We start from the raw sequence: 21688 nt of genomic DNA, 5'->3' as shown, positions 1-21688 counted from the left end.
TGAACTCTTTCAGACTATAGGACATTTCCTCCGAGCTGAGAATCGTGCGAAGCACTTCGGGCGCCAGCTAATCTTGATGAAGCTGATGAGGCGGTATAAGAACCCAACGCTGACCAAGATGCAGGCCGGAGCTCCGTACACGCAAAAGGAACTTCTGTGCGAATCATGCATCTCAAGCGACTTCCTAGTCATCACCGACGCTGAACTCCTCGTCCACGTTCTCAGCCTTGACCTTGAGCTCGGTCTCGTCCTCATCAGCGGCAGCAGGCTCTTCCTCAGCAAGAGCAGTTTTCTTCTTCCTGCCCTTCTTGGTAGGCGTAGCCTCTCCCTCGCCGTCAGCATCACCCTTGGCCTTGCGCTTCCTAGGCGTGGACTTGGGCGTGCCAGCAGCCTTCTTGGGCGCCTCCTCGGGCATCGCAGTGCCGGTGCGCAGCGCCTCGAGGTCATCCTTGAGCGTGCCCTTGAGACGGTGGACCATGATCTGGCAGGCGCCGACGGACTTGCCTTCGGGGCGGGGCGCGTTCTGGTGGGGTGTTAGAAGGGAAGGTAGTTAGGCATAGGGGGAGGGGGATTCACGGCGTAGTCGAGCTTGACCTTGGAGAAGTCGACGAGGCTGAAGAAGTACGCGAGCTGGATGGGAGTTAGTAGATGGGAGGGAGGTGGGGCGAGGGAGACGTACGCGCTGGCGGTCGGTCCATCCGACGCTGGCCTTGGACTTGGAGGCTTCGGTGTCCGACATGGTGCTGTGGTTGTGTCAGGTTTGTAGGTGGGAAGTTGTAGAGTGCGGGTTCTGGGCTGCAGGCTGATGGGTGTAGAAGAGAAGAGGAGCAGGTGAGGTTTGTATGTTTATGGGGCGAGCGGGGGAGCGGGACGTAATCTGCCTTCACCTTCACTTTACACACACGTGCCCTGGCGATACTGAGCAAGATAAGGAAATTGTGCTGCACGACTGGAGATTGCATCACACGACGATGAGTCAGATGTTGTGGTCAGAATAGTAGAGCATGAGGAGAGTGGATGGTATGATGTATTGTGCAGTATTCCCAGTGTAGTTTTGGGGAATTTGATACGCCATTGAAGCTATGCAGGTCCCTACACGCCTCGCATCATGCCATGAAAGCATTTAAGCTGCGCTGAGCGTAGTACCAGACCAAGTCCAAGAACTCGGTCAAAGAAAACATTCGGAAATCAAAACGCCACCCAAATAGACTTCTGTGCGCCAATGCATTCGCTCTCTTCAGTCCGACTCATCTCCACCCTCAGACCTGCTCCACAATCTCGGCCTCAAAACCCGCTCCAAGATGATTCTCCGGCTCATCCTTGACCACCGTCTCAGCCTCAGCTTCAACGGGCTCCTCGCTCTTCGCAGCCCCCTTCTTCGGGCGTCCACGCTTCTTGGGCGTCTCCTCGCCATCCTCCTCAGCCGCTGCCTTGCGCTTGCGCGGGGTCGACTTGGGCGTAGCATCTGCAGTCTTCTTCTTGGGCGTGGAATCGACGGGGTTGCCAGCCTTAATTGACTCGAACTCGCCCTTGAGCTCGCGCTTCAGGTTGTTGATCTTCTGGCGGAAGCCGTTGGCGTTGCGGCCGGGTGGGTAGGGGACGTCCTGGGGTGGGGTAAGTGAGTGGTGGATAGAGTGGGAGTGCAGGGGGCTTACGCCGTATTCGAGTTTGCAGTTGGAGTACTCCATGACGTTGAGCAGGCAGACGAGCTGTGGGAGGTTAGAATTTATGGGAGTGAGGTGTATGGTGAAGGTACTTACGATCTCGCGGTCAGTCCAGCCGGATTTGGCGTTCTTGTCGGCCATTGTTGTGTGTTGGATGTGTGGGTCGTCTTGAATGAATTGGTTGATGAAGTGGAAGAGGTATGAAAAAGATTGAAAGAACGAGGAGAGCAGGCCGCTGTAAAGTCTTATACGCAAACTGGTGAGCATGAGGATTTCAGAGCGAACTCACCGTGAGGGATTCACTAGGAGCGGTGATGCTTGACAACAAGTGAAGGTGAACGAGATACCACAACGCACCCGTGGACTGATTCCACACACCACGACCCCAATTCAACATCTTGAAGTAAGTGTACACATTCGCACATACAATGCGCAAGTCTATATCAGCAAACGCACCAAATTCCATGCCTCTTCATCCCAGTGTACTACTACTCTACTGCACTCCATTTACCATCACATATACTCTTCCTCACTGAACCTCTAATACGCAACATCCGTTCACAACTCCATGCACATCCACACCCCACCCGTTCATCCTCCCATCCCAGCGTCTCCACCCAACGACCCGATCCGCCGCACCGACCCTATGTAAAGCCACACCGGGTGGATCCGGGGTAAACCGCAACAGTGCGTCTTAAGTCCCAGGGTAAGCTTAAGTCGAGCCTTGCCAGAATGAGGTAGACTTTTTTTATTGTGTGGCTGATGACATGCAGGGGGCCCAGCGGTGTGCGTACGGAGGTCTTGGTGCTTGTGCATATATATACATATATATGCATGCATGCGGAGGATGTTGAGAATAGCGGAGGTGAGTCCGTTCGGAGGGAGGGGGAGTCCGAGAATGGACTTTGTTGGGATACCTACTTGCCCTCTGTTATTATTAGTTCATTGTCTAGTTAGCAGTTCGTCTTTTTGTGCATTCAGTAGGTTCAAAGGCTGTATGTATGCAATGTCAAGTTTAGAGTCATGTGTATTACATTTCCACGCTATGAGCGCTTCAATATCTAGGTGTACTACAAGGGGTATGGTGGGTGGAAAGCGTGTGTAAATCGGGGTATCGAGTCGAAATCCATCCATGAACAAGAGACATTGTCCATGTCCCGAAACAAACAAACAAAATCTAATCTTTTGGTAACCAATTCGCTTTTGGTCGGTTCGCATGGCGCCGTGAAGAAGTCAATCTACAAGTGGGAAACGCCGTTGGTGATGTGGTTTACACCGTTGGTGTGGCCGTTGATGAGCTTGGAGACCTCGTCGGCGGCGTTTGCGGACTCGTTGAAAGGGTCGTACATGCGCTCCACGATGTAGGCATCGAGAGATGCGTCATTAAGCTGGCGCAGTTCAGTAGCGCGGTCAACGCCGTTCTTCTGCGCAGCGCGGATGACACCACGGGTGACGACAACAGAGACCTCGCGAATGCGGCGGATGTCGGGGTACAGCCAGCCGTCAGCAACCTCCTGCTTGTTCAATGAAGTTGAGAGCGACTCGGCCGAGGCGTAGATCATGTCCTGGGTGATTGATACAGCCTGGGACAGAATGGCACCAAGACCAATACCTGGGAAAACATACATGTTGTTTCCTTGTCCAGGGGTGAGAGTCCTCTCGTTCCACTCCATTGAGGGGAAAGGAGAACCCGAGGCAAAGAGACAGCGGCCGTTGGTGTTGACGACAGCCTCCTCGAATGTGCACTCGGACTTGCTGGAGGGGTTGGAGAGGGGGAAGATGATGGGCCTGTCGTTCAGCTTCGCCATTTTCTGCAGAATGCTCGGAGTTGAATGCGCCACTGATGGTTGATAGACTCATGACAGGATGGTGGGCTCTACAAAGTCAATCAAACGGCTGAGAGACTGGTACTGGCGGCCGTTGTTATCGTCACGGGCAAAGTAGATCTTGTGCTCGGCAGCTTGTCACCTTCGGTCGGCGGTAACGAGACCGTTAGAGTCGACGAACCAGAACTGCGGCGCGCTCTCTCGGTCAGACCCTCCTCTGAAGAACTCTACAATCTGCATGGCCACACCAGTACCGGCACTTCCGGCACCAAGGAAAATGGCCCTGTGGTCTCGGACGGGCACACCTGACGCCTTGATGGCGTTGATGAAGCCTCCGACGATGACAGCGCCGGTACCCTGGACATCGTCGTTGAACATGGCGTAGCTGTTCTGGTAGCGTTCTAGTGCGGGGAAGGGGTTCTTGAAGTCCTCAAACTGGATGACGATACTGTCACACGATCAGTTGCCTGTTTGGAAAAAAGCTGCAAGATACGTACTTTGGCCACTTGTCGGTGAGGGCAGCCATGAGCTCGTCGAGGAACTCCTTCTCCTCGGCTGCAGTAACCTTTTCCCTGCGGGAACCCATGTAGAGCGGGTCCTCACGCAGCGCCTTGTTGTTCGTGCCCAAGTCGAGTGTGAGGGGCAGAGTCGAGTCTGGCTTGATACCAGCACAGGCCGTGTACAAGGCCAGCTTGCCCACGGGAATGCCCATGCCGTTCACGCCGAGATCTCCGAGACCCAAGATACGCGAGCCGTCGGTCAGGACGGTGATGTCGACCTGGTGTGGCCAGTTGTCGAGGATCTGGCGGAGGTTGCCGCGGTCGCTGAACGACAGGTACATGCCCTCGGGCTGTGTCCAGATCTCGTGCCATCGCACGCAGGCCTCGCCAACGGTCGGGGTGTAGATGAGGGGCGTGAGTTCCTGGGGACGTCAGTCGTGCCTTCCCGTGATTTTGGACCCTGGCGTCATACCTTGATGTTTTGGGAAAGGACCCTGTAGAACAAATGTGGGTTTGTGGCCTTGAGGTGGACAAGGTACTGGAACTTCTCAATCGGCGTGGGCTTCATGGCCAGCAGTCTCAGGCCTGTCTGGTGTGAGTAATACGTTCAATATGCAACACAGAGTCCACTTGGCTACGGACATCGCTGGCTCTGGATCTCAAACGTCTCCACGGCTGGCGGCGTCAAGCCATATGTGCCCAGCTGGCGGCGGAGGTCGCTGTTGTTGGAGAGGTCATAGTCTCCGCTCGTCGTCGACAGCTGACGCGGCGGAAGGTTTGGCCGAGCAGAGGAAGGCATTGTGTTGTGGTTTGCTACCGAAGCCAAGGAACGGGTGTATGTGAAAGCACGGAAGGGTTTCTGCAGTCTGGACTGAGGGACCGCGGCCTTAAGTAGCGGGCTGAGTCGCTGCATTGAAGGAGTTGCAACAGTCCTGCTACCGCGGACCAGGCCAAAAGAAATGGAAGGAAGTCCGCGTGTCATGGGCAGCGAGAATCAGCGAATCGGGAGGGCTTGTATCCCGCGGGCGCCACCCTGAAGAGCAGCGTGTGGGCTTTCATGTCTCTGCCATCCGCATTTCCAGAGCGCGACCCTTGCGCTTACACGACCCACGCCTGCATCGTCGGAATAATACGGAGGAAGCATGTTCCCACGCCGTTGGTCGGTGTGCGGGTCCGGATTGCTAGCCTAGCCAGACCTCGTTCAGGCACTCGTCAGATGCCGATTTGTGCTGGAATCAGCAAAAGCTGTCGGCTTGCGAGCCCACTCGGCGCGTTCGCAGCACCCAGAACTACACTAAGCACCACGCTCGCCTCGCAGGTCAGGCATCAAGAGGCATTTCTGCCACTGCCAATGCTCAGTTGCCGCGACCCGTCAGGCCACTTGTATATTGACATTATTAATGGCGCTGTTATCCCCGACCACCGCGTTGCGGACGTGCTTTCGTGCGTCCTACGGCAATTGTCTCGGAAGAGTCCTCAGGCGCCGAATGTGACAGCGCCGGACATGCACCCTCAGCATGCCTCGCACGGGAAGCATGCCTATCCTGACCTGTTGGCATGTCTGACGAGGAATTGACGGGTTCTCGTCCAGCCAATTCCCCTCCGGTACCATGTGGTGTTGCCAGGAGCCGCACGCAGCTACATCCGCGTCCGCATGCTCTACCAACCTTGTGTCCTCTGCGAAGAGCTTCGGCCTTTGCTTCCACCATGGCCACCAACAAGTGCAACCAAGGATCTTCCGTCAGACGAGCAAGGTACGGTGTGACATGTCCATGTCTGCAAAGCGGTGTGTCTACTTTTTCCATCCAGTGTGGCGCCTGCAACAATTTTTTGAAAGCCCTGGATCGGCATGCATTCGCTTAGATCAGCACCGTTGCCCAGCTGCAGGAGCCGGGGCTGAACTAAACCCACTCGGATGGTTCAATCAGTCCGGCCGGGCGTCGAGCACTTGGGGAATGCGTTGGGGGAAGGAGCCGATAGATCATGGTTGCACGGGGTCCGACACTCCTGTCACCCCGTAATGTCGGCCCTGCTGCCACGTCTTTGTTGAACACTGGGAGTAGCAGAGACTAAATTCATCAGAGTCGAATCATACACAAGAGCCTAAAGAAGGTCACGGTTCGCTCCGACTCGTTAGGATCGCCCTATCTTAGATGCGGTATCGCATGCGACGTCGCGGATGTGGGGAAGGCTCGATGGTCCGCGACCCACCTGTCTAGACACGGACAAAGTTTGCGACTTCTCGTGAGCTGAGGATTGTCCGGCACGCGGCCTCTATCGCAGCCATCGCACCAGGATCTGTAAAGCACCGAAGTCTCGGGGTGAGGGGTCCCCAACTTCACAGTATGCACCTTTGCCACCACAATCGGTGCTTTTTCTGCTTGCTTATCACAGACGCGTTCTCCCGTCATCCTAGGCAAGGCTTGAAGAGACGTCCGGCAAGTCCTTGTTCACAACCATGCCCGAACGCTGTCGTGTACCTCTCCACATACCCATACTTGAATTCGATGCTCACAAAAGCAGTTCGGCATATAGCACGGGAACTGCATTCGAAAGAATGTAGATGTCTGCGTCCGATGTGATAGGGCATCGTGACTTTATCCTAGAGCACATTGCATGTTCAGTCGACTGCAAAGTGCTCAACACAACTCAATTGATATGTCCCACGAGGTCGGTATCATCCAGTGTGTAGAAGCGCTGCCCATCTCCGGTCTGTACGTAGTCAAGTTAGTGCCCACTAGCCAAGCCAAGCCGTCAAGGTTGTCGAAGAAGTCTAAGACCCATGGGTATGCGTCCAAATCGCAGCCACATGTGAGATGCCGCACTCAAAAAGCTAATGGCACACTGCACTTTAGTCAATGTCTCACAGAACCTTGCCCTAGTCTACTCCAGCAACTCTGTGTACGTGCTGATAGCTCACGGCCAATTGTCAGGATGCAAGTACACGTGAAGCGGAGCTAAATTCGATAGAAGTGCTCTCGCACGTGCGAAGATGCTTGATACTTCACATGTCGTGGTGGCCAGGTACAGCGGCGCATGACTGTGGGGAAGGGACGGTCGCAGCCACGGAAGAGAACTATGACGTCATGCTGCGCGGAGTTCGCTCCTGATCGTCATCATTGCACGCTTAGCACGCGTCTAGGCTACCGCAAACAAGACTACCAGCAGCAGGTTATTGTACTTCACGATCTCTATAACCCTGGTCATCTACTCGGACAGACATTGCACAGCTCAAATTAAACAATTGGCCATGTCTTCCTGTCTTGGCTTCGGCCGCAAACGCGACGATGATCAGCAACCGCTACTCCCACAGGTAAGCTATCGCGCATTCGAAGTTGAACGCGTCGGCTAACGGGCTTACTCGGCAGTACCGAGATGATACGGTCCTTCAGCGGGAGGTTCATCAGAAGCTCCACTCGTATCAGATGCTACGGGCTATGTCCATGGGTTACATGCCGTCCAATGAACAGACCATCATCAACCTCAGAAGCGTGCTTTCCGCAGACATCCTGAACCCCGACAACCCTGAATTGAGTGACTCTGGTCGTCTATTGGTCAAGTTCACCAAGCAATGGCTCCACCAATTCATCGATCTTCTACAGCACAAGAACAGCGAGGATCAGATCCAGGACTTTGTGTGGTATCTCACTAAAGCCCGAATCTCGGTCGATGTAAATGACATCGCTCGTCGCACTACTAAGTCGAAAGCCAAGGCCGACGCAACTGCAGGTAAGTCGACATGGCGACATTGAGAAGAAGATTGGGCTAACCTACGAATAGCGTACCAGAGCCTCCAGACAGTTGGCCAGTTGCTCCTTACCAACTCCGATTTCCGAATCTTCCTTTCAGACATCCAAACCGTTGGCCGAGAAGTCTTCAGAGACAGCGCATTTACTTTGTCTAATGTGGCAAAGAAAGCTGGCAAGAAGATTGAACCCTCGCAAGCTGAGCAGCAGGCGCTTAAAGAGCCCGGAAAAGATGCTGAGGGTACTGCGCCATCAGCACAAGAGCTCGAAGACGATGTGGCCGAGGTCGCGCAAGTCGTCGGCAATGGCGTAACAAAGGTGGCCAAGAGGGCAGACCAAAGCTTGTCTGACAAGTTGCGAGGTGAAGAAGGCGATTCCTTGCTTTACCGCCTGAAGCAGACCGTCACGAATCTGCGACAGAAGCGGGACTACTCTGAGTCTGTTTCGACACTCGCTCTACTTCTCCAGCGCTATGCCATGGCATACTCTCGCACAGTGGAGGACGCCATGACTACTGTGCAGGAGGATGTTGAGCCAAATGCGGCTATGGAGAGGGCCGTAAAGAATTTCTGGACCTTTATCAGCTCCTTCGGAGACCATGACGAGTGGAAGAAGCTGGAAGACTCTTTCCACAAGGTGCTGGAACACTCACGAAAGGACCCAGAGTTTGAGGACCTGCTTACAGACATCGGCAATTCTCTTCAGAAGCTGTTGACCGACCCCGATTTCTTTGACCACGTTGAAGAGAAGTTTCAAGAGCTCCGCAAGAAGTCCAAGGGCGTAGGCACTGAGTCTTCTCTGCGACAAGATATCGACATCTTCTTCGAGCAGGTACAGAAGACGTTTGAGTCGGTCACCCGTGACGAGGACATTTCCAAGCTCATCAAGTCGACATTCAGGATATGGGGCATCCTCTCTCCACAGCACAGCTTGGCCAACCAAGACTTGATCAACGACACGATCAACGTCTTCGTTCCTCTTCTGATTCAGTACATTCAGTACATCCCTATTCCTCGCCTTGAAGTGTCCACACCTGAGGTCGACATTTTGCTCGAGAACCTCATCATCGAGCCTGGAAAGACTGTCAATCACACATCGTTCCTGCCCTTCCGGTTCCGCGTGGAGACTTACAACGACTTTGAACTCCGCAAGGCTCGCTTCCGTGTTGCATCCAAGGTCACATCCAAGTTCACCATCAAGATCGACGGTCTCTCCATGCGGGCCGACGAGATTGGTTTCCTCCTCCGTGCTCACTCAGGAATCCTCCGCATGGCGGACGAGGGTATCGCGTCCTTCCAGCTCGACGAGCGCGGCATCGACATCCACCTCGACGTCGAGGTCGCCAAGGAAAAGATGGAACAGATCCTTACCCTCCGCGCCGTCCGCGTGCACATCCACAAGCTCAACTACACATTCCGCAAGTCCAAGTTCAGCATCCTCGGCTGGCTCTTCAAGCCTCTTCTCCGCCCGGTCATCCGCAAGGTCATGGAAAGGCAGATGGCCAAGGGTATCGCGGATGGCATCCACGCTGCGAACCGCGAGCTCTTGTTCTTCCGTGAAAGGCTGAGGGCGACGAGGATTTCGGATCCAGATGACCTCAAGACGTTCTTCAAGGCTATTATGACGCGCTTGACGCCTGCCGACGACCCCGATCTGTACACCAGGGTTGGCGTCGCGCCCAAGGGCAAGGGTGTCTTTGCGGGCAAGTATGCGCCGGGCAGTGTTGTCAAGCTTTGGGAAGAAGAGGGAAGGCGGGCTGAGGAGAGGATTGATGATTGGGATGAGGGTGGCTGGAGGAATGATGTGTTTGACCTGCACACTCAGATGATGGGTTGAGCAGTTGTACTCTCAAGGTTCGCTTCGGTTCTTGCGTATTTGTTATATGAGTTTGGCTATCGATCAGGATTTCACGAGTCACAAGGCAAAAGGTCATTCGGGTTTGGGTTCACACGGGCGTTGTGTATTATTGCCCCTTCAGATTGTAGTATATAGCGCATATGTATGTAATGTCTGTATGAATGGAACGTTTTATGTACGTCTCATTATTTCATTCGACCCATGCGCAAGTGTGTGAAGATTTATGTGTGTATAGACTGAGACTGCCGCGACATGCTAGCTGCACTGCAAGAGTCAAGTCAAGCATGTTGTATCTTTACTGTCCATTTGATTGTGAGAACACGTGCTACGAACATCTGCCAACGCGACTCTTTTAATCTGCCTGATTGCTCCATAAAACGCCCCTCTTTAGAGCATCTACCCAGTCAATATGTTACAGCATGTATCGAACATCAAGCCTTTCCCCTCCAATATCTCGACCACCCTTTCCACGTCACTTCCGAGTGCATGGAATGCCCCTCAAAGAATCTGTCTAGAAAGGAGGCAGCCAGAACTGGTATCCGCCGTTCTTCATCCGGAAGACGCTGAGCAGGAAGCTGTACATGCACAGCAGGACACCGCTCCAGACGAACACTGCGACTTGCTGCGCGCGCGCATCCGCAATTCGAGGGACCTTGAGCGCGAGCGAGATAGTCGCAAAGGCAAGCACACCGTAGATTGCCGCAATAATCTGCGACTCGAGGCCATTCTGGTTACTGAAGCCGCCCGCAAAGTAGCTGAGTCCGCCCTTGCCATCGCCCTGCACATACGGCGTCTTCCTGATGTGGTTGAACATGTGTCCACTGGTAAACAGCAGCACGGCAATCAAGCTGAACGCCGCCCAGAGGTTGCGGTTCTGCAGAATCGGAGTGAGGTACGGCCACGCAACTGCGAGCAGCGTGATGGAACCGAGGGATAAGATGGTCACGGAACCAATCTTGACCCAGTTGATGGGGCGTGAGATGGAGGGCTTGGGGGCGTCGGCGGGGACCTGGCGCGCGATCCAGGTGTGGATTTGCTCGGCGGATTGCGGGCCGCCGGTGAAGTCGAAGCGGACGGGTTGGGAGTCGGGTTTTGCGTTGGGCCCGGTTGTGGGGTGGAAGTAGAGGAGGACGGGGGCGGTTTGGAGCATCATCTGTGCAGGGTTAGCAACTGTTTCAACCCGGAATAAATGTTGAGAGAGTTCCATACCGACTGGAAAGTGTTCTTTCCATCCACAAAGTCAAGGGTTCCGAAAATTAGCCTTCCCTCGCCATTCTTGTCGCCCTTGGTCCAACTCTTGCCCAAAATGTCCCACTCGGGCTGGAATTCTCGACATAGCTGGCATGCGAACCTTTGCTCTAGCGCAGTGAGGAGGACGGCGACCGAGTAGTCTCTCGGGGCCTTGGTCAATTGTGCATAGCTTGCGTCGTCAAGTTTCAATGGAGCGCCGCTCGACAGTGACTTTGCGCGGGCGTCTTTGAAGCGGTCGCCCGAGGCCTTCTTGGCGGCAAGAGCTGTAAACGGCAGCAGCGATGCTGTGAGAAGCTGTAGCCACCTCATTGTGTCGGATTGAGGGGGTTGTGGGGGTGTGAGGAGCGATGTGGGAGGTGCTGCGGGAGAGATGATGCTTGGTGAACGTGGCCTTGACCTGAGCTCGGAGGTCGGGAGTGTGCGTAATCCGCTAGCAGCGCAGGGGTGTCAGAGCGTTGACGATGCGCAACTTGAGGAACAACACCACGCGCAAACACGTCTCTGATCTCTTGGAGTGCTGTGTTGAACATCTACTCCTCTTCATGCCTTTCATTGCTATGTTGTGGTGAAAGCAGATTTTCATATTCCATCCCATCTTTGTTCAGCTTGGCACCATACTCGCGCCGTGTTTGTTTACTCTCGTCGCGTCTACCTGTAGCCCCTCCACCTCGACAACATCCACCTAAGGCTTTCCACACATCGCTGAATATATCCTACGCCATGGTTGCCACTATGGATACAGAAATAGATATCAACTACGAGATGAAAGATGTAAGTAAACTTGTGCATTGCACTACCACGTGGAGACGAACTACGCGCAAACTAGCTACGGGCTCCTTTGTCAACAATCAGCAATGCAATCAACAATCAACAACCACTGACACGCATACCTATAGCTTCAACACTCGTTGCGCAATGCAACACTAGAACTCAATCTCGAACGGAGTAAGCATTCGGTCGAGGTTGTGGCCAAAGACGAGGAAATCAGGAAGCTGCGAGTCAGCCAGTGCCTGCTACAAGACGACAACAGCGACCTCCACGAACAGCTCGAAGAGGAACAGGCGCGCTCGGACGAACTAGAGAACGCGCTAGACGAAGCCCTTGCACAGCTCGACGAACAAAAAGCCCGCGACGAGGAAGTACAAAACCAGATCCGCACACAGGCGCGGGAGAATGCGAATCTAAAGGTGCGCAAATTAAAATTACAGCAATAGATCTCTCACTAACAGTCTACAGGCAGAGCTGAAGGCAATGGAAAACGTCACCTCCGACTCCAACAAGATCCTCTCCGACAAGCTTGCGCTTTCCCGCGAGATCTCATCCCTGCGCCCAGAAGTCGAACACCTACGCGCACAAGTCGAGTCGAACCAGGGCCTCCTCACTGAGAAACTTTCACTCCAGCGCCAATTGACAACACTCCAAGTAGAGTTGGAGAACGAGAAGCGCACAGCAGCGCGTACGCTAGCTAAGCAGGGCCGCAAGATGGAGCAGGACGACGACATTCGCACCGAGTTGGAGGAGGTCCGCAGGGAACTTGCACAAGAGAAGAAGGATAAGGCGAAAGCCGAGGCTGCGCTCGCGAAGATGGAGAAGGCTTCCGAGAAGGTGCAATCAGATCTCGAGTCCCAGCAGCAGGCGACCGAGCGTCTGCAGGCCAAGGTGGAGAAGCTGGCAAAGAAGGACACCAGCAAATCCAGCAAACGCGATGAAGCTCACGATGCCGCATTAGAAGAGCTCCGTCAAGAGCTGGAGCAGGAACGCGCAGCGCGTCTGAGCGCGGAGAAGGCCAGCAAGAAGAGCAGCAGTGATAGCGCCGAGATCGAAGAGCTCCGACAGGAACTTGAGCAGGAGAGGCATGCACGCCAGAAAGCCGAGAAAGCCAGTAAGAAGGGCACGCAAACCGACAACTCGCAATCTGAAGAAATCAAGAAGGCTCTGGAAGAGGAGAAGCGCGAGCGTAAGAAGCAAGAGAAGGAGTACACCAAGACTTTGGCGGAGCTACAGGGGCGTAATACCGTGCTTGATGACAAGTTGAGCGCTTTCCGAGAGAAACTTCGCACTACCAAAGAGAAGTTGAAGGAGAAGGAAGCCGAGCTAGAACGCGTCGACCGGGCACAGACCGCACCACCCACAAAAGCTGCCGCTGCTACAACCACGAAGCCTGCTAAGACCGGTCGAAAGCGCCTGGCTGCGACAGCAGAGCCGGAGACGAATCTGGGTACACCTGGAGACGGTTTCCCTGCGAAGAAAGCCAAACGCGGCACTTCAGCTGCTGCGGTTGGTGACACCTCTGCATTTTCACTGACGCCGTTCCTAAATCGCACTGGTAGCGTCGTCCCCGCAAGTCCAATCGTCGAAGAGGAGGAAGAGGAAGAGGCGACTGCTCAGGAAGAGGCTACCCCGACTGCTCTGCTAAAGAAAGCCTCGAAGAAGATTGCTCAGCCCAAGGTCAAGGCTCTGGCGCCTGCACCATCAAACAAGGCCAACGCAAAGGTGACTGGCCGCAAGAAGGCTGCGGCACCAGTTTTGGAGATGGTCAGTGAGGAAGCATCCGTAATGTCTCACAGCCAGTCCAAGGACGACTCCGAGAATGCCCCAGTTATGGTCCCGCTCAAGGACTCCGACGACGGTCCATCCACAAAGTCCAAGCCTATTGTGCCCAAGTTCAAGCCCCGCAAGTCACTCATGTCCTTTGCAACATTCGCCGAAGAGCCCGCCGCAGAGAAGAAGAAGAAGCGCAAGCTTGGCGCCAGTGCTGGCAAAACTCTATTCGACGCTGAAGACGGTGAGGATGTGGCGCCTCTGAAACCTGTTGGCGTGAGCAAGGGCTTGTTTGCGGCGAGGGCGCTGGGCAAGAGTGTGTTAGGCAAGCAGGGACAACGCCCTATTTCTGGCGGCTTCAATATGCTGAGTGAGGAGGCGTTTGCATTCAGTCCGCTCAAGAAGGATAGGAGGGGCGCTAGCATTTTGAAATAGTACTCGCGAAGCATCCGACCTGTTCAGACGTGCGACTGCTGTCTGTCTGTATTTCAGGCTCTGCCATGAATGGTTTTGGTGTTCATAGGCTTTGTTGCATCTCTAGGTGTTCAATGGTATCTGCATTCATCGCAACCTCACATAAGGCATACATCTTTCGGTTTTAAATTAGATCGTCTCATCGAATACTAATTTGCAGTCGACACATTTCGTCAAAGGTTATATCTTGATACCCACAGCGCGCTTAAAACCCCGGACCCATTTGCTGCGGATCGCCAGCAAACGGCGCAGCCTTGCGGCGCGGTACACTATAAACATGGCTTAGTAGTCATGATGTGCCGCAGGGGCGCGCTAAAAGGCATCCACAGCGCGAAATGGAACTTCTTGCTGCCTAAATGGGGCTTCGATGAGACATTTGCGCGAGTAGAATTCTGGAAGGCGATGTTCTGGAAGGATGCCGGATGGGCGTATGTAGTGAGGCTGTGCAAGGGTCCCGAGTTCGGTTCGCGAGAAGGGTGGGAATTGGCTCACCGGTTCCAAGATTGTGGTGTTCGATACGTGGAATGAGAATTCCCACCATCATTGAGCGATTTGGGTATCGAATATGGCGCAGTTGAGCAGAATGTGAGGGGAATACGAGCGAGGTCACAGAGCTTCACCGGACCAGAGTTGGAGATGCAGTGTCTTGGGCTCGACATGCCTTACCAAGCTGTGCTTCATAATATTCTGAAGAAAGGAATGTAAACAAGCAAGAAGGGTCAAAGAAAGGTCTCAATCTTAACAATATGAGCCTCCACCAACATGGACTCGACAAAGAGTCCTCGATGCCTCAGTCAGTGTAGATGCCGGAAATAACAAGGCGTAAGGACAGCCACGAGCTCGGATAACCGTGCCACCTTGGCCCAGTCCCCAGCAGAAAGGAAAAGCAATCCACTAACCATAGGGCTGACCGCTATCGCAACCACCCCATGACTTTTCCCATTCAGACGCATTTTGCCCCAATCCGCCAAAATCGTTGACGTCGGGTATAATCCTGCGCAGCATCTAAGTGGACAATGGCCAAATCACGCAGTATTGAAATTATGCCTTGAGCGACGTCACGAGTTGACTGGGTCACCCGTGATAACCGACTTTACGATGCTTGTGTGCTTTGGTGCCGGGGGCCTGGTGGTGTGGCCCTCTGCCGATCGCTCGCGTGGCGGATACACTGCGATCCGTGAAAGAAGCGTCTCCGATTCAGACTCGATGGAATACAGCATTCAAGCTATTCGAGGTGTATGTTGATGGTCTCGAGAATGATCTCACATGCTGCACGATTGCGGCGCTCTTCAGAGTTGGAATGCAATGTCTCAAGCCACAAGGCTGCGGTACCTCCTCCATAGACATCCACGGTAAGATCCCAAGCACAGCCCCAAGCGTGAGCCAAGATGCACAAGGTAGGCGCAGGGGTGCACATGCGCTTCGACTAGCTTCCCCGCTCCACGAGTACATTTGTTTGTTGCGTAGCCCACATATAAGGTGATACCACATCCTCTCGATATGGGCGCATCGCAACCACACAGCTCCACTGCGAAGAACACTGTTGCCGAGTCGTTTACTTCTTCTACGCGACCTATTATCAACGATCAGCTTTCTACTACCGGACAACTCAGCACTACAGCAACTATGAGTGACACCAACGGCAAGGCACCTATCAATGGAGCTGGCTCACCTGCGCGCCACAGCGAACCTCTTGTAAAGGTCCAGCCGCCGCGACGGGAGGACCTCCAGCCATCTTATGCTCGTGTTATCCAGCCAGATGATCAAGACGCCGACACCAACGGGTGGTATGGTGCCATGGTATGTTCTTGGCTCGGCGTCCGCCACAACTAAGCATCTAACAACCACACAGATCAACACTCTTGGAGGCTGCATCGGCACTCTGGGCGCCATTCCATGCTGCGTCGTCTGCCCCAATCCCTACAAGCCCGTATCTCAAGGAAACGTTGGTCTTGTCACCAAGTTCGGTCGCTTCGCGCGTGCTGTCGACCCTGGTCTGGTCTACGTCAACCCTCTCTCCGAGCAGTTGGTGCAGGTCGATATCAAGATCCAGATCGTCGAGGTGCCCAAGCAAGTCTGCATGACCAAGGACAATGTCACCTTAAACCTTACCTCGGTCATCTACTACCGCATCACTTCGCCCCACAAGGCCGCTTTCAGCATCAGCAACATCCGCCAGGCGCTTGTTGAGCGTACGCAGACTACGCTGCGCCACGTAATCGGTGCCCGTGTGCTCCAGGATGTGATTGAGCGCCGCGAGGAAATTGCCTTGTCTATCCGTGAGATCATCGAGGAGACTGCGCTCGGATGGGGCGTTGAGGTCGAGTCCATGCTCGTCAAGGACATTATCTTCTCCCAGGAGCTCCAGGAGTCGCTTTCTATGGCTGCCCAGTCGAAGCGAACTGGTGAGGCCAAGGTCATTGCTGCTCGCGCGGAAGTCGAGTCTGCCAAGGTAAGTCTTCCACTGCACCACCACATTTTCCCACATTCTCCTACGCTCTTGCAACTTCCCAAGCACATTTATATGACCTGTCGCATGGTTTTCGCCTTTGCGCACGGTCCACATCGGTGTGGTTGGGTCGGATTTGGGTGAAGTCACGTTTTTTTCCTCCACCCACCCCTGAACATCACCACAACACCACAACACCACAACACCATCTACACATGTAAATACGCATGCTAACTACCTCAACGCTCATGCGCCAAGCGGCCGACGTCCTAAATTCAGCGCCGGCAATGCAGATCCGTTATCTTGAGACGATGCAAGCCATGGCCAGATCCGCCAACAGCAAGGTAAAATGTCCCTACACGGCGATTCCAGGCCATCGAACTAACAGTCTTCTCAGGTTATCTTCCTCCCAGCGCAGAATCAAACTGTACAGTCTGCTCTCGCGCAAGCAGATGCCGCTGGCGAAGGCCCTAGCTCCTACATGCCCAAGTCAAACCAGGGCAACACTTCATTGGGCACGCAGAGTAGTGCAGCGCAGGAGTACGGAGGCAACGACAACAGCTTCCAGAGCGCTATCAACTCGCATGTCATTGAGAACATGTAAGCTGAGACTGAATACGAGCGCACGAAGACACGACTTGGGTTCCAATACTTTGCTCTGCTTGGTGGAATGGTTGGGATTTCTGTATTTTCTTGATACCCTCAGTACGATTGCCGCATCTTTATCGAACCACTCGCTTGCTGTTAGATTACCTTGTTACGATAATGATAATGCATGCTGCTCATTTGAATTCTCGGGGTTGGTCATGTGATGTCTTTGAGCACTTTGCGTTTTCGACATTTTGAGACAGATGAGCTTACGCTACACTAACATACGTGCGCTGTGTCGCGACACAGCGCACAAATCTCAAGTAAGGCTGTATAACTCCGACGCTATTTTGGTACTTGTTACTATCCTGATTGGCCGTTGAGTCTGTCCAGGCTTATATATAACACCACAGCCTATCTGGATTAGTAGTTCCAGTCCAGATACAGCACGCAAGAATTATCACATGAGAAGTACCTGCATGTAGGCAAAACCATCGACTTCAGAGAAGGATTCAATAGGCACTATTCGAGTGAAGGCAAATATGGCGACCTGACCCGGAAATCATGTGAACATAATTTCGGCGGCGCTGTGCTTGATGAGCGAGACAGATATTGCAGACTTTGCATTCATTGTCGAGCAAATCTTTGTGGGTCTTTTGCAAAACTACACGAAGGATCTTCTCGGTGTCGAAGCTACAGATGGTGCGCTCTACTTCAAAAAAAATATGTAGACCAGGTGTTTACCGTGGCATATTTCTTTGGTGCTACTGAGCGATTAAACTTCGGTGTGGCCCACGGGGCAAATTACAGTAAAGAGCGGATTCATCCAGATCCCAGGCAAGAACTGCTGCCGACTATGCCTGTTGTTCGTACGGTCAAAGCTGTACTTGGACCACGAACGGAGCTATCAGGGGCTTAGGGACATTTCCAGAGGGCGAGATTCCGAATAGAGGAATAATAGCCACTGCTGATGTCGATCTGAAAAAGAGGTATCGGACAGCACTTCACGCGGGGTTTTTACCTGACGAGGAGGAACAGGTCGACTCGGTCGGTCAACAGCTGATAGATGCAGTCAATCTTGCTGGGCAGCAGGACGACCTGAGTGATGCTGAGGGCATAGATGAGGACCTCAGTGAAGGAGATCGCGACGAAGGTAACGACGACTCATCAATGCTGAGGACAGCGTAGGGCACAATGCCAGTGTCCTCTTTCCTTTCGGCAAGATTCCCTGTCCGTTTCGTGTCGCATTTCATACACATAGGCTATCCAATCCTTCGAGATGACGATCATACATGCCTCTCTTCTACATGTTCAATTCTTGATGAAGTGATGCATTCGAGTATTTCGAACCGTCCTAACTTCCCTCGCACCAAACTTTGCAGCAATTCGTGCGCTATTTGTCCGCACTCTGATAGTATAGGCTGTACACCTACAAGACCTTTCTGATACTCCATACCATGCTTCTCGGCTATCGAGTCTATCCATGCTTACTCAAAGTATTCTTCCAATCAACGGTTTCCTGTGCAAAACGGCTTAGTCCCTTCTCCTTCCCACGACACCCTCAACCGCTCTGTAATCGCGCTGATATCCATGCTTCGCCGGGATGGTGGCTTGTGCAGGCATCACAAGCTGCTCCTGCCACAAACACGTTCGTCTAATGGCGCTTTGTCAGGTGCTTCAGTAACCCGGAAGCAATCAGCATCCGCCTTCTCTGCACATAATTTACATGCATGCCGTCGCTTCGCGCTTCAATATGCTTATGCAGCTAAAAAATGTCCGTCGCTCCGCTCTTCAATATGTTGATGCAGTCAAGCAATATCCGCCCCAGCATCATCCGGTCAACAAGAGTTGTAGATATAGGACATATTCAGATTTACTAATTTCTTCTTTCATCTACATACAGCCCCTCCATCTCATTCCTGTCGAAGAAGTCTCCGTTGTCTCCTCCGTCTTCCCCAACATAGTAGACATATGCTTTAAGCTAACAAAGATGCGCAAGTGGTATACGAGAAGCCCGAGCAAAATCCTGACCGAAATGCTAAACATGGTCCATAAAATGCCAAGAAACGCCGGTTTGTTGAATGGGAAAATAAGTTTTTCGCTCAATTGCTCGCTTGAGGGATGCCGCCAATCCAGGTGATGCAACAGACATATGAGAGGTGGTTACTAATATGGTGGATAGGTGTGTGGGAGGCTCCAGCTCCTGAACATGAACAAGAACGTATATGGCGCGTCGCTAAAAAATTGCATGTCGAGAAGGTCATGATGGCAGAACGGTCTTGTCGGTGACTGCGCCGTTGCCGAGTATGGGTCGAACTTCTCTCGTTTGAGAAGCGCCGGTCGCCCATTTGGTCGCGGCGTTGACAAGGTCCGCGCATATTGGGTCAATGTGCTTGACCCAGAGCGCTGCGCATCTGTAGAGGATGTAGTAGAAGATGGCTATCGCGATGAAGACATGTGTTGTGGAGCCGCGCTGTAGATCCTGCAGCTCTCCTTTCTCGTTCTTTGGCGGGTTCATCGCGGACGGAAGGTAGATCATCCAGGTGAGGACGGACTTGATCATGGTGTTGTGCATCAGATAGACCGGGAAACTGACGCGGCCGAGGAAATTGAACACGGGAGAGCAGAGCACCTTGCGGGCGTTTCCTGAGAAGAAAACGCCGAGCAATACAATGGACGCTCCGACATGGTCCCAGTATCGCCGGACGTCGGATTTATCGACGGTGATGCTGGCCATTATCTGCTCCATGACATGTGACCAACGCGCGTTGTGTGGGTTATCTTGAGGATAGCCAGCCAAGAACATGCCGAGAAGGATCATGAGCGCGGGAACTGGGGCGGGTAGAACCGAGGTGGCGGAGTCCTTGAAGTGGTTGTGCATTTCGGCAACGAACATGCCCATTACAATGTTCAAGCCTTTTAGGGCGCCAATGGCCAGACCTGCGAGAGTTAGCACAATTGCATGGGGCGCGTGAACTGAACAGCTTACCCTCGCCGAGCTGCCAGAAGTAGAGGTACAGTGCAGCGTAGATCAGCATGCGCGCCTTGGGCTTGACCAGCACCGTGGCGAACATGGTCGTGTATACAAGCATGCTGCCCTCGAGAAACAGATGCAGGGTCCACTGCGTGCCGTCATAGTCGTTCCACCCAATTGTCCACGTTTCTGTCTGCGCCTTGATCAGGGACCTGAGCGCCTCCCAAATCGTTGGCTCCTGTCGATGCCAGCCCTGCCGTATCCAGGTCGAGTCGACATGCTTCGTCATGTGATATGCGTTCGTGTTGGCGAGGAACCAGGTGATGAAGGTCGCGACCATGGTCGGGAGGACAAGTCGCCCGGACCGCGCCAGAGCGCTCCTCGCAATGCCCGTAAACGCGGCGTCATGGTTGCCGGCGCGCGACTTGCTGATGGGCCCTATGGAATTCACGTATCCCGTGACGAGGAAGAATATGGCGACGGCGCTGCGACCGCCGACGGCCAGGCGGAAGAAGGGCAGCTGGAAGAGGTGCGGTGCGACCTTGGTGCTGTTGGCGGGCGAGTGTAGCCATGGTACCAGCGCAGTACATAGGTGACCGGAGACCACCATAAAGGATGCGATGCCGCGAAGGCCCTGGGGATGCCGTCTTAGCCGCCGTCACACGAAAGGAAGGGCAAGTGGGTGCGACTTACATCTATCCAATTGGCGTCGCGGGGAGGCATAGTGATTTACAGTGTCGAAATGTCTAGTGATGGTAGAAAGGGACGGTAGGGATTTCAAGCCTTCAAAAGGGCCTTCTCAGGCATCGCCGTAGTGGTAGCTTTCGGACTCTCCGTCAATGGCCTCGCTGTTGGTATAATGCCGATCCGCGACCAGATGATTAAGGTTAAATACGAGGGGGCAGCAAATGGGGGGGAGCACCGTGAGTCGAATTCGTGGGGGAGGCTCGACTGCAAAGGGGGAAACAACAGCAGGAGTTGGCGGCAGACGGTGGAGCATGGTTTTTGTGGACATGTATCCAGCTTAAAGCCGATGTGTCGACGAGCATCTGGTCCACTGTCCAGGAACGCGGCCCAGGATGCGCGGCTGGTCAATACAAGGGCGGACGATTGAGTGGTGCCAAGATGGGCAAGGTGCCGACGTAGCCTCTCCAGCGCTCCCTTTCAACGCTCCTGTGGCGTCCGGGCCCGCTGCATGCAGGGGGATATTCTGTTCCGACGCCCGCTAGACAATGGCAGCGCAGTGTCTGGACGTGTCGCGTGCAGATGCATGGCTGCGTGCGGCTGCCCCGTACTGGCAGGCTGACATGTGCATAGAATTCCTCTCGGGAGCGCAGCCAGGTATCCAATTGTCCTCCAGCGCCAAGGAGAGAATATCGTTCCGCCCGTCGCAGGCACGTAGCACACATGCGAGGGCACACGAGTGTCCGTCAGGCGGAGGCATATGCTCCCTATCAGTCTGTCGACCTTCTCAAAGGAGTCTTGCTGCCAAGCCAGGCTACCATCTCCTGCACCGCATCGCATCTAGTAGCTGCTAACGGACTTCGCTGCAGTCGGATTATTGACACTTGCCCATCTCAATGCATCTTGCGAGTCTAGCGAACGCCACCACTGCCCGGATGGTAAGCTTTCCAAAGGTTCGTTTATGCCTTGGCGCTTACGTGGAGGACCCATCTTCCGATCAGGGGTCAGCCTCTGCTCTCTAACCACGACACGGCCAAGTCTTCGAATCTGCTACGCACGTCTCGCGTTTGGTTTCCCGTACATTTGCTGTGTTTCACATATCCTTTACCACCATGTGCCGATCTTGCCGGCCTC

General features: G+C 53.8%; 9 protein-coding genes across 9 annotated transcripts; 4 read left to right on the top strand and 5 right to left on the bottom strand.

The window, feature by feature from the left end:
• Positions 1 to 184: 184 nt before the first annotated feature.
• Positions 185 to 739, bottom strand: SNOG_03135 (hypothetical protein; the record flags this gene model as incomplete). Its single annotated transcript, XM_001793664.1, has 3 exons — positions 185 to 523; positions 577 to 630; positions 680 to 739. 3 exons carry the CDS (start codon positions 737 to 739, stop codon positions 185 to 187), a joined length of 453 nt encoding a protein of 150 aa, XP_001793716.1.
• A 520-nt stretch (positions 740 to 1259) lies between these two features.
• Positions 1260 to 1931, bottom strand: SNOG_03134 (hypothetical protein; the record flags this gene model as incomplete). The annotated part of the gene is made up of 3 exons (XM_001793663.1): positions 1260 to 1604; positions 1656 to 1709; positions 1761 to 1931. The coding sequence occupies 3 exons, from the start codon at positions 1929 to 1931 to the stop codon at positions 1260 to 1262; spliced, it is 570 nt and encodes a 189-aa protein (XP_001793715.1).
• A 747-nt stretch (positions 1932 to 2678) lies between these two features.
• Positions 2679 to 4972, bottom strand: SNOG_03133 (hypothetical protein; the record flags this gene model as incomplete). The annotated part of the gene is made up of 5 exons (XM_001793662.1): positions 2679 to 3485; positions 3633 to 3938; positions 3988 to 4412; positions 4463 to 4575; positions 4633 to 4972. The coding sequence occupies 5 exons, from the start codon at positions 4970 to 4972 to the stop codon at positions 2903 to 2905; spliced, it is 1767 nt and encodes a 588-aa protein (XP_001793714.1). The 3' UTR covers positions 2679 to 2902.
• Positions 4973 to 7240: 2268 nt separating this feature from the next.
• Positions 7241 to 9572, top strand: SNOG_03131 (hypothetical protein; the record flags this gene model as incomplete). The annotated part of the gene is made up of 3 exons (XM_001793661.1): positions 7241 to 7303; positions 7359 to 7719; positions 7771 to 9572. The coding sequence occupies 3 exons, from the start codon at positions 7241 to 7243 to the stop codon at positions 9570 to 9572; spliced, it is 2226 nt and encodes a 741-aa protein (XP_001793713.1).
• Positions 9573 to 10104: 532 nt separating this feature from the next.
• On the bottom strand, positions 10105 to 11153 carry SNOG_03130 (hypothetical protein; the record flags this gene model as incomplete). The annotated part of the gene is made up of 2 exons (XM_001793660.1): positions 10105 to 10746; positions 10803 to 11153. The coding sequence occupies 2 exons, from the start codon at positions 11151 to 11153 to the stop codon at positions 10105 to 10107; spliced, it is 993 nt and encodes a 330-aa protein (XP_001793712.1).
• A 411-nt stretch (positions 11154 to 11564) lies between these two features.
• On the top strand, positions 11565 to 13820 carry SNOG_03129 (hypothetical protein; the record flags this gene model as incomplete). Its single annotated transcript, XM_001793659.1, has 3 exons — positions 11565 to 11619; positions 11772 to 12031; positions 12081 to 13820. The coding sequence occupies 3 exons, from the start codon at positions 11565 to 11567 to the stop codon at positions 13818 to 13820; spliced, it is 2055 nt and encodes a 684-aa protein (XP_001793711.1).
• Positions 13821 to 15485: 1665 nt separating this feature from the next.
• SNOG_03128 (hypothetical protein) lies at positions 15486 to 17038 on the top strand (the record flags this gene model as incomplete). The annotated part of the gene is made up of 4 exons (XM_001793658.1): positions 15486 to 15659; positions 15712 to 16311; positions 16617 to 16652; positions 16706 to 17038. The coding sequence occupies 4 exons, from the start codon at positions 15486 to 15488 to the stop codon at positions 16910 to 16912; spliced, it is 1017 nt and encodes a 338-aa protein (XP_001793710.1). The 3' UTR covers positions 16913 to 17038.
• Positions 17039 to 17752: 714 nt separating this feature from the next.
• SNOG_03126 (hypothetical protein) lies at positions 17753 to 18084 on the top strand (the record flags this gene model as incomplete). The annotated part of the gene is made up of 2 exons (XM_001793657.1): positions 17753 to 17765; positions 17816 to 18084. The coding sequence occupies 2 exons, from the start codon at positions 17753 to 17755 to the stop codon at positions 18082 to 18084; spliced, it is 282 nt and encodes a 93-aa protein (XP_001793709.1).
• A 1047-nt stretch (positions 18085 to 19131) lies between these two features.
• On the bottom strand, positions 19132 to 20593 carry SNOG_03125 (hypothetical protein; the record flags this gene model as incomplete). The annotated part of the gene is made up of 3 exons (XM_001793656.1): positions 19132 to 19836; positions 19886 to 20504; positions 20564 to 20593. 3 exons carry the CDS (start codon positions 20591 to 20593, stop codon positions 19157 to 19159), a joined length of 1329 nt encoding a protein of 442 aa, XP_001793708.1. The 3' UTR covers positions 19132 to 19156.
• Between the last annotated feature and the right edge of the window lie 1095 nt (positions 20594 to 21688).

Source organism: Parastagonospora nodorum, assembly GCF_000146915.1.
Source record: "Parastagonospora nodorum SN15 chromosome Unknown scaffold_4, whole genome shotgun sequence".
NCBI lineage: Eukaryota > Fungi > Ascomycota > Dothideomycetes > Pleosporales > Phaeosphaeriaceae > Parastagonospora > Parastagonospora nodorum.
Note: the sequence above shows the minus strand (reverse complement) of the source record. Positions and strands in the feature narration are given on the sequence as shown.